The 20808-nt window shown below is 36.5% G+C and overlaps 1 protein-coding gene across 8 annotated transcripts in view; it reads right to left on the bottom strand.

Annotated features, from left to right (window-relative positions):
* NLGN4Y (neuroligin 4 Y-linked) overlaps positions 1-20808 on the bottom strand; it is a 285691-nt gene that overhangs the window by 124888 nt on the left and 139995 nt on the right. For 5 of the 8 annotated variants that reach the window (XM_054545297.1, XM_063721437.1, XM_063721436.1 and 2 more), the window contains 2 exon segments: positions 20739-20798; positions 17319-17471 (listed from right to left, as the gene is read on the bottom strand). In XM_054545297.1, coding sequence (XP_054401272.1) covers positions 17319-17471; positions 20739-20798 — 213 coding nt within the window. 8 annotated transcript variants of the gene reach the window in all.

Here is a 20808-nt window from a genome sequence, read left to right as displayed (position 1 = left end):
GCATGAAAATCCAGCTTAATAACTGAAAATAAATGATAAGATATCTTTTGTCAATATTTTTCTTTTCCATGTCATCTGGCTCTTCAAGCCCTGAATGAAAAAATGCATATGAATTTATCCCTTGGCATTTTAAGGGCATGCATTAGCTTTACATGTTGCATTATTATTGTTGGTTAGCTATTGGGGAATCTCATACCCTACTCCTGATGTGTCTTGCATGTTCAGTTGCCATTGGAAGAAAACAAGAAGGAGCAATATTGATCTACAGAGTTCAGCTGCTGCTGAGAATGTCATTACTCTGCAAAAATTAACCCAAGCCCTTTGTTCTAGGAAGACATGGCCACAATGATCAGAACCAGAGAAAATATATTAGTGTGGACAAATCTGAATCAGTCATACAGAATGTAACAATAAAAGTGAGACTCAAAGACCTTGGTATGGGCCATCCCTATCCAAACCAGGCCCATGAATGAAGCGGTCTTGGTTATAAATGGAATTCTCCTATCCTTAAGATTACATCCCTCCAGTGGGAAAGGCATCTACAGACTAGCTAAAGAAGATGCCTCCTGGTATGTGAGTTACACAACATCTCTTTTCTCCAGCTTTCTTGAATTCTGAAAAAGAATCTCATTAAAATTAACTCCCACTGGAAATTGTGTTGACTATAGGGTGTCTCTTTTCTGCAACCAATATAATATTGGCCTTTGGTTTCCTAGAGGAAAGCCTGGAGATCAATGGGCTAGACTCTCCTGTATAGTCTTTGTTGAGACTCCAGTATTACCTCCAACTGTCTGTAGGACTTGGGATATACTACTCAGTTTATTTCATTTTCAGTTACTCACAAAAGAGAAAAGCAGTCCCTGGTGATCAGCAGCTGACCTGGTAATGTCACCTAAACCCTGGCAATCCTGGGTGTTGGCCTGTCCCTTGCAGCTAGGCTGTGCCATTTTTCTATTGAACATAAATAATGGTAATAATAATAATAATAATGGAACAGTGACAGAAGGAAAAACCACTATGTGATCATGATAGAACAAGACAAAATGAAGACCACATTGTAATCTTGTCTGGACACTTACACAAAAAAGTGGTTATCCAAACACTCAAACATAACCAAGTGTCCACCTGTCCTTGGTATCATCAGTGACTGTTGTTTCTTTGTCAACCATTGCTTTAACCTATGCTTCATTTTTCCTCCTCTTACATAAGATTAAGATAACCAGTCATAGAATTGCCAACACTACCTGATAGTATCAATTCCAAATTCAAGAATAGTTTTCCAGAACCCTCTGTAAATCATTTAAAACAAGCCCCAATTCTCTAACTCTTTCCTACCCTTGTACTGAGACATCCCCTATGTACATATTCTTTCTTGTTGTAAAGAATCAACAGAAGTGGGAAGAACATCTGGGGTCATGAATTCAAGACCAGCCTGGACAACATAATGAGATCACACCTGTAAAAAAAAATAAATAAAAATTAGCCAAATATGGTGGCAGGCAACTGTAGTCCCAGCTATTCAAGAGGCTGAGGTGGGAGGATTGTTTGAGCCCAGGAGTTGGAGGCTGTAATGAGTTATGATCACACAACTGCACACCAGAGTGGGCAACACAGCAAGATCCTATCTCTAATGAATAATAATAATAATAGAAATACATAAAAGAGTAAATAAACCCAACTTTATTCAAGTAGAGGGGGCCTCTGGTGGTATTTGTTCAAAGAAAGTCAAGATAATATTATGATCTCATAGGATTTTTGTAAGAGGGAGATGGGATAACAAATGTCATTTCTGACAACATGGTTGGTTGTTACAAAGTGAGTGACAAGCATGGTATTATAATTATTATATCAGTATATGGATAAATGTATTAGCAAAGTTAGCAACGCTGAGTGAAACCAACATTGTGCTAGGTTCAAAGAAAAATTTCTCTGGCTCTATAAAGTAAAAGGGTTTTTCATAGACTATTGCAAACTCCCCAACTGTTAAACAATTTGCTGAGTATCTTACTCAGTTTTTTCTGACAATGAAAGTTTTTCTCAAGTGTTGACATTTAATTGAATAAAAATATGTGACCGCCTCCGTAGCCCTAGGGATATGAGTTAACATTACTGAAAATACTGTATTATCAGGAACACTAAGCAACACCGGACAGCTCTTGCATTTTCCGGGATTCTCTTCTGTAAAGAGGCAAAATGCTCCACTAATTAGAAAAGTGAGGCAGACGCCCTAACATTAAATAATTTTTTACTTAAGAAGTCTTGGCCAATATCAACCACTGAGGCAACAAGTCTTAATGGCAGGTGCCTCTGGAGAAAAACCAATGGGATTTCAATGATATCCCAAAAGATCACCACCAGGTTATCAATAAGAAAGACTGTAACCTTTGCTTTACTGTTTGACAAATGGAAAAAAAAAATAGCATCTTCTCTTTTTATTGCTTTTGTGAATTGAATTGGATATTTCCTGTAAATATCTTGAACAGGACTGGAGAACAGAGTGAAAGCCATTATTATTATTTTTGTAATCACTCATAGTATTAGTATAGTTATAAAATATCTTAGGTCTTTAATTTTCCTAGTTAGTTTGAACTGTACTCCATAATACTAAAGAAAAAAGAAAATGTAAACACCTTTTTCCTAAAGTTTCATAAATGATTTTACCATACACCAAGCAAGCAAAAGCCATCACAAAAAGGCCAATCAATTACTCTGTCAACTATACAATACATATTATATTAATAGCAAGTATCAATATGAAATATAATTAAAATATTTAAGCCTAGAAAAAACCCTAGTTACCACAGTAAGAATGGTGTTATAGTTATGGATGTGTAGAAGGTTTTTACTTCTTTAACCTTTTAGCAATGTATTTATGTATTTTTATTTTTATTATTTTTTTTAGAGACAGGATCTGTCTTTTAACCTTATAGCAATTCACTGGACTTTTTCCCTTTAAAAAGTTATTAATAGAAATATACTCTTTTGGAAATGCTGTTTTTTGCCATTTATTTACTTATTTATTATCAATATAATATATTTGAACATATTTTAGAGACAAATGTGATATGTTCACCCCTGTAAACAATGTGTAATGATCCAATCAGAGTAACTGGGATATTCATCATCTCAAATATTTATTTTTTCTTTCAGTTAGGAACATTCCAATTCTTCTCTTCCAGCTATTTTGAAATATGCATTTCCCTACCGCATTATCCAATCCTATAATTTATTCCTTCTATCTAACTGCATTTTGTATTCCTAAACCATTGTCTTTTCTTACTAAGTAAATTAGTATGTCTTATATAGTAAATCATATTAATAGGAGGATAGCTTTGTTTTGTGTGTTTAATTTCATTCTCCTCTATGTAACCAAACATCTCTAAGACATCATCTGTCTTTGGCTAACCGAACAGTATAAAAATTTGTTTTATATTGTTTCGTCCTGATGATACCTTATTCTCTTTAGGTCAAGTGGACTTCTCAGTTCTGACACCAAAGATCAAGTCCACTTTGGATAATGGTTGGGTAGTTACTAACCAAAGATATCCATACCCCTTCACAGACATTCTGCAAATTTATGTGACTCATCTGACATGTGAATTCTGTCTCAAAACCTACCATTTGGCAGCTGGAACACATGGGGCATTTATTAGATGGGGAGTGCTGACTCAGATAATATTTACAGACACGTACAAGGACGTTTGATCTTCAGAAATCTCCTGCCACAGCTTGCTATGATTCTATCTAGAAGATGATTTCCCAAAGAATCCCCTTATTTCTGAGTAAGAAAATATTGTAGACCATGCATTTTCTCCCCAGAAAGATTCTGTGTGCCATAGATATTAGTCCATTCTCCTGTTGCTAATAAAGACTTACCCAAGACTGGATAATTTATAGAGAAAAGACATTTAATTAACCCACAGTTCCACAGGGTTGGAGAGGCCTCAGGAAACTTACAATTATGGAAGAAGGGGAAGCAAAAATGTCTTTCTTCACATGGCAGCAGCAAATGGGGAAAAGGGCAGAGCAAATGGGAGAAAAGCCCCTTCTGAAACCATCAGATCTCATGAAAACTCACTATGATGAGAACAGGATGAGGATATCTGCCCCCAAGATCCAATTACCTCCCACTGGATCCCTCCCACAACCTGAGGAGATTAGAGAAACTAATTCAGATGAGATTTGGATGCGGGCACAGCCAAACCATATCTTTCAGTCCCTAGCCCCTCCCAAATCTCATGTCCTCACACTTCAAAACACAAATCATATCATTCCAACAGTCCCCCAAAGTCTTAACTCATTCAGCATTAACTCAAAAGTCCAAGTCCAAAGTCTTACCTGTGGCAAGACAAGTGCTTTCTGCCTATGAGCCTGTAAAATCAAAAGCAAGTTAGTTACTTCCAAACACAATGAGGGTAGAGCCATTGGGTAAAAAACACCTGTTCCAAATGTGAGAAATTCACAAAAATGAAGGGGCTACAGGCCCCATGCAAGTCTAAATTACTGTGGGGCAGCCAAATTATAAAGCTCTAAAATAATCTTCTTTGACTCCATGTCTCACATCCAAGTTACAGTAATGCAAAAGTTGGGCTCACATGGCTTTAGGAAGCTCCACACCTGTGGCTTTGCTGAGTACACCCTTCAACACCAGCTGCTTTTCAATGGCTGGAGTTGACCATCTGTGGCTTTTCCAGGTGCTTGGTGCAAACTGTTGGTGGATCTACCATTCTGGTGTTTGGAGTATGCCCCTCTTTTTACAGCTCCACTAGGCAGTGTCCCAGTGGAGACTCTGTATGGGGGTTCTAACTCCAAATTCCCCTTCCACCAGATACTCTAAATCATCTCTCTCAAGTTCAAAGTTCCACAGATTTCTAGGGCAGGGGCAAAATGCTGCCAGTCTCTTTGCTAAAACATAACAAATGTCACTTTTATTCCATTTCCCAACAAGCTCCTCTTCTCCATCAGAGACCACCTTAGCTTGGACTTAACTTTGGACTTCAAAGTTCCAAACTTTCCCATATCTTCCTTTCTGAGCCTTCCAAACTGTTACAACCTCTGCCTGTTTAACCCAGTTCCAAAGTCACTTCCACATTTTCAGGTATCTTTACAGCAGCACCCCAATCTCAGAACCAATTTACTGTATTAGTCCGTTCTCACACTGGTAATAAAGACATACTGGAGACTGGGTAATTTATGAAGTAAAAAGGTTTATGTGACTCACAGTTCAGCATGGCTGGGGATTCCTCAGGGAACTTGCAATCATGGTAGAAGGGGAAGCAAACGTGACCTTTTTCAAATGGTAGTAGCAACAAAAAATGCTGAGCAAAAGGGGTAAATCCCCTTATACAACTATCAGATCTCATGAAAACTCACTATTATGAGAACAGCATGAAGGTAACCACCCACAAGACTAAATTACCTCCCATTGTGTGTGTCCCATGACATGTGGGGATTATGGAAACTGCAATTCAAGATGAGATTTGGATGGGGACACAGCCAAACCACATTACCATGCCATATAGTATAATGCTCAGGCATGCTTAGACATACAAAAGTGTCTATGTAAACTATATAAACCAAGTCAAATGGAGTAAAAATAAAACATAGTTTATGTTTAGTGTGGAATCAGTGGAAATACATGAGATTCAGTCAACATGCTTACCAAGAAATGACATAATTTAAATTACTTCTCGTGATACTTAGAAAGAGGCACATTCTTTACAGCAAAAATACTGACTTGTAAATCACTATCATACACAATTGCTGGGAGAAAAATTTTCACCTGCAAAATGAAGTGTGCTTATGAAAGTATACCTATTAATTTTAGACAGAGCTCTTTGGAAGATAAATCAGCTACTGGTTTTTTGCAAACCAGGATCCTGTGAAAAACTTAGAGAAAAACCCAAAAGAGTGTACATTGATTTTATACTCTTATTGTTGAAACTTTTAAACATAGCTGTTGTTGTGTTTTAATCTCATTTAAGAACAAGTGGAAATTTGACAACATGAACACTCACTGCTGAGGGGTGTAGAATACATAGAATTGGTTACCTAAGAAACTTGGAAATAATTACTAGGGACTCTGTTTATTTCCCACGTTAGCAAGGAAGCTCCCTAAAGTCAGGAAACATGTGTAATGACGACTTGCCTGTTGACATCTGAGCTCCAAAGACATTCCTTAAATGAACAAAAGGAGATGTAAAATAATTAAACATTTTCAAACTTCCACAAAAATGTGCCTCTTGCATACCTAAAATAAATATAAAACTGAATGGGATGGAGGCAGGGAAATTATGGGCAGAAGAGAGTGGATACCTGGAGAGGGCTCCACCCTCAAGCCAAAAAGCATGCAACCACGGCCCAAAGTGAGAACTTACATTCCTGTCTTCTTACTTGAATGTTGCCTTTTCCAAAACCACTCATGGCCCTCCCGGCCCCTCATTCGGTGCCCATTAAAACTCTAGGCATAAACAGCAGAGGGGAATGCCAGCTGGACATTAGAGACAATGGTTGGACATCGGAGAGAAGTGGCTTGACTTCAGAAGTACGTCTTGATGGTGCAGCTTTGGAGAGGATTTTGACCCTGAATGACTGGACTTCTAGGGAAGGTTACCTTTCTTCTCTATCCCAGCTTCCCTTCCGCCTGAAAGCTACTTTCACTGGCAACAAAATACCCCGCATTTACCATTTTCAATTTGTTTGTGTGACTTCATTGTTCCTGGATGCTAGACAAGAACTTGGGTGATGAGTGTGGGTGCAAAAGGCTGTCACACCCACCCACCACTGAGCTGTTAACATGCTGTCCGCAGATGGCAGAGATAAATGGACACTGTAACACTTCCTCTGGGGCTTCCAGGGTAGAAAACACCCTCTATGAGATGCTGCTGTGGGGGTGATATGGAGTTCCTTCTTACTGACACCCAAAATTGCTGGCGTCCAAAATTGCTCATCTTAGCTGCTGCATCCTCTCACCTGTGCTTCCCTTCCTGTGAGGGGTGGAGCAGTGAGTGAATGGAGATTGCCCCTCCCTGCCCCGAAGCGGCCAGCAAGTTCCAGCACCTGTGCACTACAGTTCCCACCCATGAAAGCATCAGGGAAGTGCCGTGTTTCACTAAGAAACTTGTAAAGAACTAGAAGGGTCTCTTGTTAATTTCCATGTTGGGGTGGAATCTCCCTAAAATCAAGAAACATGTGTTAATAGATTGCATCTGAGCTCAAAAAAATTTATTAAATTAGTGAAAGGAGATTTAAAGTAATTAAACATTTTTGAGCTCCCACACAAACGTGCCTTTTGCATACCTAAAACAAATAGAAAATAACATTTATTAATTATGAATTTCATGTTTCTTTGTGATCCCAAATTCTCTCATTTTATAACTACATTTAAAATATAAAGACAAGGTAAAAATGAAAATAAAACTTGTCCTAATACGCTAGATATTTCACAAATGGACACTCTCTTTTGACAATAGCAGGAGTATCTTTTCTCATAAATGAGCAGCAATATGTTAAGCACATCATCTATTCACAAAAATACAACTAGTTATATACAGAAAATGAAAATGTCCTGTTTCATTTAATAGGAATGGTGAGGCAGGAAATGAGAAGAGTAGAAAATGAACAAAGGCATGCTTTCGTTTTTCTATCACTAAACATTAAGTGATGCCAATTGGTTATTTTCCTCCTGGCACTGCATGAGTAGGGTTTTAGAAACCAGAACCTGCTGGGTCAAATAAGGTTCTTGGCTTATGCACTCCTAACCCTGTTTCCCCCATTATCTGGAGCTTCGAGATCATTCACACAAAAAGCATGCTTTTGAATATTTGGAAACATTTTCTCCTGCTGGTAATTTGCTCTGCAGATTGTATTGTTTCATATTCTTGAGGATTGACAGAATATTTTTCTTTAGGCGTAAATGTAGCCAACTGAGAAGAGGGTCAAGATGCAGGATCAAGATGCATTGATCTATAATCAGGATCTACATGAGATATTATCCCATGTGCCTATCAATATTGCAATCCAGCAAGAAAATGACACTTGGTTAGATGTTGCTTGAACTGCGCTAGTTTACTTATCCTAATATCACAAGATAACTGCTTTTATCAATTATATTTTACCTATAGATTATTTGTAAAACATAAAATAAAGTAAAACAAAACAAACAACAAAAGTGAGATAACGCAGTGATTGGTGATCCTGTTCCAATGCAGATCTTGGGGATTCTCTTACTGGCACCATGAACGGTTAACAGCTTTGCTGTATTGTGGAAGTAAAATGCATTCCTCAAAAAAATGGACCAATGAATACATAGCTTTGGCCTTTAAGGTCATGTCAACCAATGGTTGAAACCACAAGGGATGCATGCTATCTGAGTGCCAACTGGCATCAATATAACAAACACATTTGAGATGGGGATGTGTTCCTGAGTGGCATTTAGCTTCCTCCCAGAGAAGTGAGCTTTGACTGTCTGCATCAGAATCCTCAACACACAGCCCTGGGTGGTCTTCACTACCCAGCTGTTGGGACTCAGAAATCCATACTCCAACATATGGTGCTTTGATGTGTTGAACTGAAGAAGAAGCCTCCAGGTCTCTCATCTTCTCTCACTCCCTCTTGTCTTTCCACCCTCTGTGACCCCAAAGCACAGGAGGAAGATTTTCTCTAATGTTGCTTATCTGTTAAAGTCTGGACCCATCAAAGAAGAAAGCAAAGGTCCCTTCCCTGAGTTTCTATTACTTGAACTCTTATCACAGGAAGAAAGACTAAAGTTTGTCAACACACCTGGACAGAGTTTGGGTCAACCATTGGTTGATATAACCTTAAAGGCCCAAGCTATGTATTTATTGGTCCTTTTTTTTTTTTTTTTTTTTTTTTTTTGGAGGAAAGCATTTTACTTCCACATGCAGCATAGCTGGTGAAGAATACAGTAAAAGTTAGAAAAACTAGACCACGTTTAAACATCGAACATCTTTATCATCCTAAAAACAACTTTGTCTTACCAAATTTACTTTATTTCAAACTTGTGCAATTTTACCCACCTCTCTTCAGCACGGGGCTTATCTGTGGCTTTCTAACTGAAATTATACAGCACTTAAAAAAATTACCAACTGTATCTTTCCCTTCTCTTTGTTAAAAGTCACAATTTTAAGGAATATAATAAAATGGGGAAATGAATAACATTTTGAAAAACATCAAAAAGCAACATATGTTGGCAAGAATGGTGAGAAAAGGGTACAGTTATATACTGTTGGTGAGAAGGTAAATTAATACAACTCTATGGAATACAGTATGGAGATTTCCCAAATAACTTAAGATAGAATCACCATATGGGGCCAGGCATCGTGGCTCACGCCTGTAATCCCAGCACTTTGGCAGGCCAAGGTGAGCAGATCACAAGGTCAAGAGATCAAGACCATCCTGACCAACATGGTGAAACCATCCCTACTAAAAATACAAAAATTAGCTGGGGGTGGTGGTGCATGTCTGTAATCCCAGCTACTCAGGAGGCTGAGGCCAGAGAATCACCTGAACTTGGGAGATGAAGTTTGTAGTGAGCCAATATCATGCCACTGCACTCCAGCCTGGTGACAGAGTGAGACTCTATCTCAAAAAAACAAACAAGAACTATAGATATACACACACATATAATTTGGTTCCCCAGCAGTGGGTTTCTGCCCAAAGGAAAAGAAATTTTTCTATTAAAAAGAGACCTGTACTCATATGTTTATTACATAACTATTCACAATCGTAAAGTCATGAAATCAACCTAAGTGTCTATAACAAATGACTGGATAACTGGATAAATAAATGTTTATATATACCATAGTTTATATATCCATGGAATACAACTCAGTAGTCAGTCATAAAAAAGAATGAAATTATGTATTTTGCAGGGACATGGATGAAACTGGGTGGAACTCATTATCGTGAGTGAAATAACTCAGAAAGTTCAATACTGCATGTTCTCACTTACAAATAGAAGCTAAACAACAGGTACACATTAACATACAGAGTGCAATAATAGACACTGGAGGCTACAAAATATGAGGATGTGGAAAGGGCATGAATGATGAAATAATACCTACTGGATACAAGTTCCACTATTCAGGTGATGGGTGCAGTATAAGCCCAGAGATCACCACTATGAATATACCCATGTAACAAAACTGAATTTCTAACATCCATAAATTCATAAACATTTTTTTTAGATGGAGTCTCATTCTGACACCTAGGTCAGAGTGTAGTAGCATGATCTTGGCTCACCGCAATCTTTGCCTTCTGGCTTCAAGTGATTCCCCTACCTCAGCCTCCCAAGTATCTGGGACTACAGGTGTGCACCACCATGCTTAGCTAATTTTTGTAATTTTAGTAGACATGGGGTTTCACCATATTAGCCAGGCTGGTCTCAAACTCTTGACATCCTGATCCACCTGCCTAGGGCTTCTAAAGTGCTGGGATTACAGGCATAAGCCACCATGCCCAACCCATAAACATTTTTTTAAATGAAAAATAAAAGGTAAATAAAAGCATGTTTTCTTAAAACATATTATTATTTTGTTCTTAAAATAATCTTATTTCCTAAAACATGTATTTTATCAGCAAGTATATACATTTACTAACAAAACAGTGGATGCAAATACAAAATACAGCATGTAGCTGTGAGCCCAGGGCCCTGTAAGTGGCATGCTTACAACACTTAAGTTCTCACCATATGCATAATGAAATGGATAGAAACTGGATGCATATAAAATTCTCTCCTTTCTACAATTTCTTAAAGTAAAGCGTTTCCCCGGTCAAAGTCAACTCAAGTTTGCTGTGAGATCAAATGGACACCCTGGGGTTGTGAATAGACAAATCAAATCCTAAGCTAAACTGCCTCTGAAAGTAACAGATAAGGAAGAAGGGAGCCCTGAGAACAGTTTAGTTTAGTCTTCCCTTTCAGAATGCTGTGAGGTACATGGACATGTTTTATTTGATTGTTGTTTAGTTTGTTTATATGCTCTTTTGAGGTCCTGGATGGAAACTAATTTCTTTCCTACACTTTTAAAGAGATCATCCTAGTGAAGTACATGACAACTTCAGAGAGTATTTTTCTTCTATTTAAGATGAAATTCACATAACATAATGTGAACCATTTTAAAGTGTACTGTTCTGTTTGATGCCATTTAGTAAGTCACATTTTTGTGAATCTATCTCTAGAACTCTTTTTTCTTCACAAATGGAAACTCTGTAACCATGACATGCTAATTCCTTATGGTTCTCGTCCCAGAACCAGCAACCACTAGTCTACTTTCTGTCTGTATGAATTGAACCCAAATGTCCATCAAATGAAAAACAGATATATAATAGAATGTGGTCTGTCATACAATGGAACAGTATCCAGTCATAAACCGGTATGCAGTACTGACTGATATATGCTACAATGCGGATGAATCTTGAAAACCTTGTAAACATTTTGCTAGGAGAAATAAATGAGATATAGAGTATAATTTTACTTCCAAGAAATATAAGAGTATGTGAATACATACAGATGTGTTTTTAAAAGTTATGTGAGTTTCTACCACTCAAAAATTACCATGTCCATTCCAGTATTGCTGGATATGAGATACTGAACATGACCTAACATGGTAATGATTACAATGAGTCAATTAAATCACAGATATCATAATGATTTCTTTTTTTGTGATACAATATAGATAACATGAAATTTTATCATTTTAGCTATTTTTTGGTGTATAATTGAGTGGCCTTAAGAACAGTCACATTATTGTCCCACTGTCCCTACCATCCATCTCCAAATGATTTTATACCTTTCAAAACTAAAACTCTATCTGTTAGAAAATAATTTTCCATTTTGTCTTCCAGCCCCACACAACCACCATTCAACCTTTTGTCTCTATGAAATTGACAACTCTAGATGGAACCCCATATTGGTAAAATAATACAGCATTTGTCCTTTTGTGACCAGCTTGTAGCTTATTTCTCTTAGAATGATGTCCTCAAGGTTTATTTATATTGTAGCATGTATCAGAATTTCCTTCCTTTTTACAAATGAATAACATTCCATTTCAGTAGTGTATGTGTTTGTATTTGTGCACACACACATACATATATACATATACATCACTTTTTTATCCATTCATCCATCACTGGGCAGTTGGCTATTTCAAAAGTTCACCTGTTAGCTATTGAGAAAACATGGCTAAGAATTTGGGCATACAAATATCTCCTGGAATACCTGCTTTCAATTCTTTTGAGTATATACCCAGAGGTAGAATTGTTGGATCACATATGGTAGTTCTACGTTTACTTTTTTGAGGAACAGCCTAAGAGTTTCCCACAAGGACTGTACCATTTTACATGCCAACCAGCAATGTGAAAGAGTTCCAGTTTCTCCACATCTCCATCACAACTTCTTATTTTACGTTTACTTTATTAACAGCCATCCTAATGGATATGATGTCAGTGATCCAAGAACACAATTTATTTTGCATTACTGAGAATGTCATCAATTAAGACTTTCAGTGTACTGGTCCAAGGTCCAAACACTCAACAATGAACCAAACAACAAAAATTCATGCCCTTAAAGAGCAGACCTTCTGGTGTGTTGATACTGATTGGAAACAGAGCAACTGATTTGCACTATGATTGGGGCCAAGATGGACTAAGTCATAGATTTGACTGGAAATTGGATCCACTTCTGCCACTGTCAAATTTTGTGACCCTGACCACAAGCCTTCATTTTTTCATTTGTCAAATGAAATTGGTTGTATAGGCCCATGGGAACATGTATGAAGACATAAACCACTTTCACACACCAGGGGACCCTATTTCAGCCAGATCCAAGAGAATCTGCTCTCTGTTCACAGAATGAACACATCTAAATCAGAACTCTCAATTTGGTATTTTTCTTCTGTTTTGTCTCTCTTACATTTTCTTTTTAGGTTCTATGGTAATTTGAACTTGAGGCTCAGTTTCAAATGCATTCCATGTCCAGTTATACCAATGCAATGATGAATCACAAAGTGAAGCAAGTGGTATATATTGCTAACCATGTATAAGAGGTTGGAATGTCATGTTCTGATTAAGAGCAGTCAATTAGGGCTAATTTCTGGTGGGAGTGCAGGTAAATATTATCTTGCTTATAACTTGCAGGTGAGTGACTACAAAAATCACATTTATCTAGCAACCTTCAGTACCATTGTCTTGACTGCTGAGATCAGGAAATATCTCTCTGCTCCCTAGTTAGTGTTGCTGTCAAGAATTCAGGGGTGGGATTGAGGGTGCTTCCTAATTGTAGACCCCTCTATTTAGACCTCCTGAATCTCTTCCATGAAACTGATACTTAAAATGGTATCCCGTAGCTCAATCAGCCTCCAAGACACTAACATAGAACCTTCCCTCTGTTATAATTGATGAATGGGTCAGTAAGTTAGTGATGCTACTACCTTCTGCATTAAGTAACTGAATTACACTTTTTTGGACAATAAGTATACCTCAAATTTCTTTTTCTTTCTTTCTTTTTTTTTGGAAACACAGTCTTGCTCTATTGCCCAAGGTGGAGTGAGGTGGTGAATCTGCCGCTGCAAACTCTACCTCCCAGGCTCCACTGATTCCTGCATCTCATCCTCCCAGGTAGCTGGGATTACAGGTATATGACATCATGCCCAGCTAATTTTTGTATTCTTAGTAGAGATGAAGTTTTGTCATATTGTCTAGGCTAGTCTCAAACTCCTGGCCTCAAGTGGTCCTTCTGCCTTAGCCTCCCAATGTGCTAAGATAACAGATATGAGCCATTGCGTCCAGCCTTGAATATGTTTTTCTACATCAGCTTAGGGATTACTCATTTTTAATGGCAATAATGTCTGTTTCCCAAAGAACAAAAGGAAAGTTTCCAAATTTGAACTTCAAATGAATAAGCTCTGGAAAAATTATAAAAGGCAAGCACTATTAATTTCCTATCATTGGTATCTTCAAAAGTCAGCATAAACAAAAATTCCACTGTAACTTAAAGAAATAGTAAATGGGAATCAGTAATAATATCCTATTTGTACTCTTCCACCTATATCTTAAAGTGTTTAACGATCTATTAATCTATACTTGCACCAGAACTATTATTCCCCAATATAAAGTATCTCAAAGTTAAGAAACTTTCTGAAATAGGATAATAAAAAGAGAAAGAAATTTTGGTACTATAAAAACCTTCTGTTAACATTACCCACAACACCCTTTATACTTAAGCTGGCCAACCTGTGGCAAATGAGAGCATTCACGCTGGCAAAAAGTAAAGCAAGTTTATTTGCATTCAGAAGATGAATCTCTACCAATATCCAACATCTCAAATTCAGAAATATATATATCTTTGACTCTACAGTAGGAATCACTGGCATAATCCTAGGAAATTTTTAGAAGTCTGAAGAACTTCTCTATAATGGCCATTTTTCTTTTCACCAACCTAACAGTCTGCTGGAGATGCATATAATGGTATCATTTGAAAGAAAAGTATCTCTCCTGCTGATCAGTGAACTAAGATCTTACGGGGTTTAGGTATCGTTTTTATACACCTAGGTCCTGTAATCCATGGCCTAAAGTTGGATCTTACCAGAATATAGGTCCTAACACCAGGAGGGGTCAAGCCAGCATCTGTGAATCAGACACCATTAATACCACCTTCTCTGAAACACCCAGCTTGTTACATGATCATTATTCACCTGTCTTTAACACCAGGAAAGGATGTTACATAATCTCTTCCTGGTACTGTGGGGTGGGAAGAGAGTAAAAATAAAAAATAACACCATCTCACAAATCTTGGGTTCTGGAAAATCAGATATGTTCTAAAGAGAAGGCTATGACACAGTTGATTTTAAGAAAAAAAATTTAGGCATTACAAGGCCATTCATTTCATTAAAAGTCCACAAGTCACGTTAAAATGGGAGATATATTTGAATAAGTGCCTTTTTTAAAACCTGCATTAATCTTTGATATTAATTTTTAGGAACCTCCATTTTCAGATGGCACATGCCCAAATTTCAATTCCAAGGTAGAATATTAATGAGCATTTGTAATCAGAATCAGTAATAGAGGGAAAAGGTGGAAATAATACAGCAAGGTAAAGGTTTTGTTTTATATTTATAACCCTGCAAGTTGAGAAGAAAATGTGAAATATAGCTCTGTGTATTGCTGAAGCAAAAGCACAAGTTTTGTGACAAGTGGGGAAAAACACTTTTACTCCTTGTCAAACTGATGGAGAAATTTTAAAGGCTCAGGGAATAAACTTTTAGATACTGCATGACTATATTATTTGAATGCAAAGAGAAGAAGAATTCCAGACTGTCCTCAGATCATCTTACCAGAGTGTGGCCTAGTAAGTAGAAAGCAAGGTGGAATCCTGAACACAGTGGTTGTGCACACATATGGAATGAAATCATCTGAAAGCACCTATGTTCACACATACATATTGCAATAATCATGGATTGGGTGGAGTGGGTTGAGCAATATCCTCCAAAAATACATTTCTACCTGGAAACTATGAATGTGATCCAATTTGAAGATAGGGTCTTGCAGACGTAATTAGTTAAGGATCTTCAGATACAATTATCCTGAATTTAGGATAAACCCTAAATCCAATGACTGGTATCCTCACAAGGAAAGGAGGCCTGGCAAGGTCACCAACACCTGTAATCCTAGTACTTTGGGAGGCCGACGGGGGTGGATTACCTAAGGTCAGGAATTCGAGACCAGCCTGGCCACCATGGTGAAACCCCATGACTACTAAAAAAATATAAAAGTTAGCTAGGCATGGTGGTAGGTGCCTGTAATCCCAGCTACTCAGAAGGCTGAGGCCAGAGAATTGCTTGAACTGGGAGGCAGAGGTTGCAGTGAGCCATCATGCCACTGCACTCCAGCCTGGGTGACAGAGATTCTATCCCCCCACCCCCCCAAAAAAAATAGAAAAGAAAAGAAAGGAAAAGAAAAGGAGAGAGGACACATGCAATACAGGGAAGACAGTGTTGTGAAGATAGCAACAAACACCAGGGCCACCAGAAGCTGAAAAGGCAAGAAAGAATCTTGTTCTGGAGCTACCCAGGGAAAGACAGCCCTGCCAACACCTTTATTTTGAACATCTGGTTTCCCAAATTATGAGAAAGTAAATTCCTCTTGTTTAAAGAGAAAATTTGTCATGATTTGTTATGAAAAAAACCTAATGCATGAAGATTACAGGATCATTTAGAAAACATGCCAGCCAGTTGCAAAATTCAGCACACCTCTTAGAAAACCATGGTTTATGGTTCCTTCATAATGAGTGATTTTAAATGCCCATGAAAGATCTAAACAAAAAAAATTATACTGTAGAACTCTAATGTTTTGATTTTATAACTCTGACAGTCTGTTAAAAATATAAAGATACGCAGATTTTCTTAAACCGTAGGTTTCAATTCAAGATCAAATGCATGCAACAAATATAAAATAACTCCATTCAAGCTAACCTACATGTAGAGAATTGAATAATTTGTTAAAATTTTATTTTCTACATCATTTTAATGGATTTTTACCCAGAAAACAAATGTTTTTACAGAGATCTAGGAATATTATTCACAAACTAACCAACAGCAGGAAAGGTCATCTAAGAAGGTATTGAAATCTTACTCTGAAGTTGTAACTTAATTTTCCAACCCACAATTAGAAGACAATGAATGAAACATCTAAACAAGGAAGAAATAAACTTGAATTTCCATGTACTTGGCCTTTAATTGTAGATTATCAAATGCAAAAAAAAGTCAGCTAATAGAACCTAAACAGCAGATCTTCCAAAGCCTCAACATAATCAGTTAGGGAACTGGATAAAATCTTTTCCTCCATACAATATACTAATTCATATAGTAACACAATCAGACGAGAAAGCTAAGATCTATGGCCATTACTAATTATCATATCACCAAATATGTGCTCATTATACACGCTTATGTAGATAAATACACATTCATTTAATTCCAAAGAAGAAACATGCTTTAAATAAAATTTCATTTTATCTTGATGAACTTCAAGTGGCCATTTGTTTGAAAAGGGATTCAACTTCCACAAGAAAAAAATTATTGGATCAGAAGCGAAAGGAAAAAAATCATAAAACAATAAAATGGTCATGTTGTATGAAGATAATAAAACGAAAAAACGTATCTGATCACATAAAATGAATACTGTAAAGTGGAATTAACCAGGAACTGGAACAACAGGATTCAAATCCATGAGTCCCGTCAAAATAAGAAGTGGAACTTTCATGTTTCCTCCTGCTGAGTCGTTCATATGATGAAATCACTTACCTAGTATTCCCAGACGGTAGTTAATGGTGATAACGATGACATTCCCATAGCTGGCCAAAATGCTGCCATCAATCATGTTACCGGTGCCCTCCATGTAAGATCCCCCATGGATATAGACCATAACTGGCTTCTTACTGTTTTGTTCATGAATATCTGGAAAAAAAGCCAAGTACGGAAACACTGTAAAGAATCTTACGGACTCACTCACTGATGCTAAATTAAGAACAAAGGAGATTCACTGATTTCCTTATTTTGACTTCAAGTAAGCAAATGAATTTTTATGGATGATATGACACTTGATAAGAGTTTCTAAGGAACATGACTAATGCTATTACATTTTCTGTTTCTGGAAATGCTATTTTGAGAAGCAACTGGATGTTTGGGATACTCTACTAATTTAAGCTTCTGTATATATCTAAAGCACTAAAAGAAAAGTTTTTAGGTAAAGTACATATTTCCTAAATTTCGCTGAAACCGTAAAATTTGATTTAAATTGAAGAAGCACCTGAAAAAATATATTTAATCATCTAGTTAAATGTTAAATCAGCTTCAAAATTATACTTGATTTTAACTTAGCTGCATCTTAATTCACAAGTAACTGTACAGATTCATCTTCAATTTAACAATAAAAACATAAAAATAGTGAAACTATCGATGATCGATAAGGGACAGATAACGACAAGAAAGTAAAAGCTATAGTTAAAAATTATTAACAGAACAAAAATGGGGAAAAAAAGAAAAGATGTCCAAGCAAATGTCTTTGTTCCAGTGATTATAGTATCATTATCATCCTAACATATTTAAGTGACAAAAATTAAAGAGATGTAATAAAAAATGGTAAAAGCATCCAAATTATTTAAATGCTTTATATTTTCACAGGGACTATAAACTCCTATGGTGACTTGCAACCAATGATTCCTCTTCATAATTTACTTTATTATTTACATTAACAATGATATAAAAATAGTGATTTGTAATGATAGGAAGTTAGAGACTATCTGCGGAGCCTGCTCTCTGAAAACTTGTGATTAAACAACGTGTTTATAACATTAATCTGCCATTAGGGCTGCATTTAATCTTCAGAAAACTGACCTCCCCTATAAATATTTCTAGATACAGATATGTGTGTGTGTGTATGTGTGTGTGTGTGTGTGTATACAAATAATGTAAGTATATTTGTTACCAAAAGAAAAATCCAAGTATCCATGCATATTTATTTTCACTTTTTTCTTTAATAAAGATTTTTTTCCCCTCATAATTCAGAGGGACACTTTTGAAATATGAGAAAGGAATTCTGAGGATATGAGTTACCATCATTGGGATGGTGGCTCCAATTTGAATGAATTATGATCACAATTTTACTGGGTGCATACAGAAGACATGACATACCCATTGGTCACAGTAAAAGCATACAAAAGAGTGTCAAGTTACCCAAGTATTTACTTGCAGATATTTAATCCACGGCAGAAAAGTGTCTTTTATTTTCTCACATAAAATTCAAATATAAAGTAAAAATCTTCTATTAATCACTTATTCATCATACTCTGTGGGAAATGACTTCTGCTATATGAATAAGAAATGGCTTTTCTCATGATCCACTTCTTCTTTCTGGTTCCTAATTTCCCATTTTTGGCCTCATTTCTTTTACCACTACCAGCAGTTGGCTAGCAAATTGTGGTAAAAAGAATAAGCAGAGATTTTGAAGGGCTGCTTTAAAGTGCTCCCTTTGAAAATGTGTGAAATTAACATCCCTTACCTTTCATAAAACATAGAACAAGATTCTCTTGAACTTGTGAAAGTAATAATTGTTGTTATATTAAAGCAAAGTAAAAAAATCACAACTTATCAATATTAAGAGAAAATTAGATGGCATTTTCATGGTAATAAACATTCACTGGGAATAATGTGAAAACAGATCTTAATTATCAAAAGGAAGTATGTTAGAGGAGACCAAAAAGGATACAAATTACAGCAGTATACAGTATGAAGAACAAAAGTTTATTTCATTTTTATGTATTTGCTCAATACTGATAAAATGTCAGGCATTTGGAAGCATTTATCAAAGAAGGGGTACTTGAATTTCTACCACCATCAGAATCGAGACCTCTTAGAGAGCTACTTGAGGCAATGACAACCCTATGGGCTCAGTAATAATCAAAATGTTAAGGGAAGACCAGGCATGAAAAGAGTGTTGGCAAGACTTCTTTTCTTGGAGAACAGTTGATTTATGAAGATAAGCAAGGAGGGGAGCAACTACTAGAACTGGTCAAAAGACGCTTTCAAGGAAATGGGGCTTAACCAGCAAGGATAATGCAACACTCACTTTTGGGCTTGGCCTTTCAGACAGGGACCCAAAGGTCCAGCCAGGACCTTGTTGTTTAGGAAAAATAAATAGAATTCCATACATTTTGCTACCCAGATGGGAAAAAATGTGCAGTTAGCTAATCGTATAGAGCCTTATCAATGAGGAAGGGCTTGCTTGAGTACTTTCTTGTTGCTTCTCCCCTTTTAAAACAACAAAAACAAATACAAATTTCTTCTATACAAAGGAGAGAAAAACAGTGTGTATGTTTTCTGCATGACCTCTCTGACCTTCCATCTTTATGAAAAATATTTCCACTACTGGTAGATAACATATTAAGCAATTTTGTCACCCAAAAAAGAAACTTTAAGCAATAAAACATTTTAAGGAGAAACATGTTTTCAAAGAACCGTGGTGTGAAAACAAAGATGCACATAGCTAGCTTTTTGTCCTTTTTCAGTTCTGGGCTACTTCTTATTTTTTTCTTTAAATGTTGTAAAAGGCAGTACTGAAAGCATCAGGGCTCGTTAACAACAGCATCTTGTTAAAACGCTTTTTGATGTACTTCACTGTGAGCAGATTATTGGATGCCTATGTTGGAATCAATATGTTTGCAAAGAATACCAAATCAAACAAACAAAATTGAAATTTCAGTCCCATGAAAAAATTATTATAACGTGCTGCAGAGTTTTACAGTTTGCAAAACTAATTAGGAAGACCGAAGCTCCAAAGTAGTATAATAACTTACAAAATAACATTTGGAAGGGATAAAAGAGACTATACATGCATACTTTAAAATTCTATTTTTTCTTCCTGGGACCAAGCCAAAAAAAGAAAAAAAAAAAAGGTGGGCTTCTCTGTAAACAGTATTTCATTACTATTTTCATGTATAGAAACAATGTTTATACTTTGCACAGTGATTTGTTTCCAGTATATGGTAACTGGGTTTAAAAATGACAGCGGTTTCTATACAAGAAGAAAATAAAGAAGCACACCAAAGTGTACTAGAGTTAAATACGCAGAGGAAAAACAGGTTGAAATTAAAAAAAAAAAAGAGAGAGAGATAGATAGATATAAAATCATGCATCAAGGTTGAGCTTTGAAAAAACAAAAAATACCTTCATCTTCACCATGTTCATTACTGGTTATATCATCTGCGTTTCTCTTTATGTTGGTTCCTGGGGTGAT

This window comes from Pongo abelii, chromosome Y, assembly GCF_028885655.2.
Source record: "Pongo abelii isolate AG06213 chromosome Y, NHGRI_mPonAbe1-v2.0_pri, whole genome shotgun sequence".
NCBI classification, from domain to species: Eukaryota; Metazoa; Chordata; class Mammalia; order Primates; family Hominidae; genus Pongo; species Pongo abelii.
Note: the sequence above shows the minus strand (reverse complement) of the source record. Positions and strands in the feature narration are given on the sequence as shown.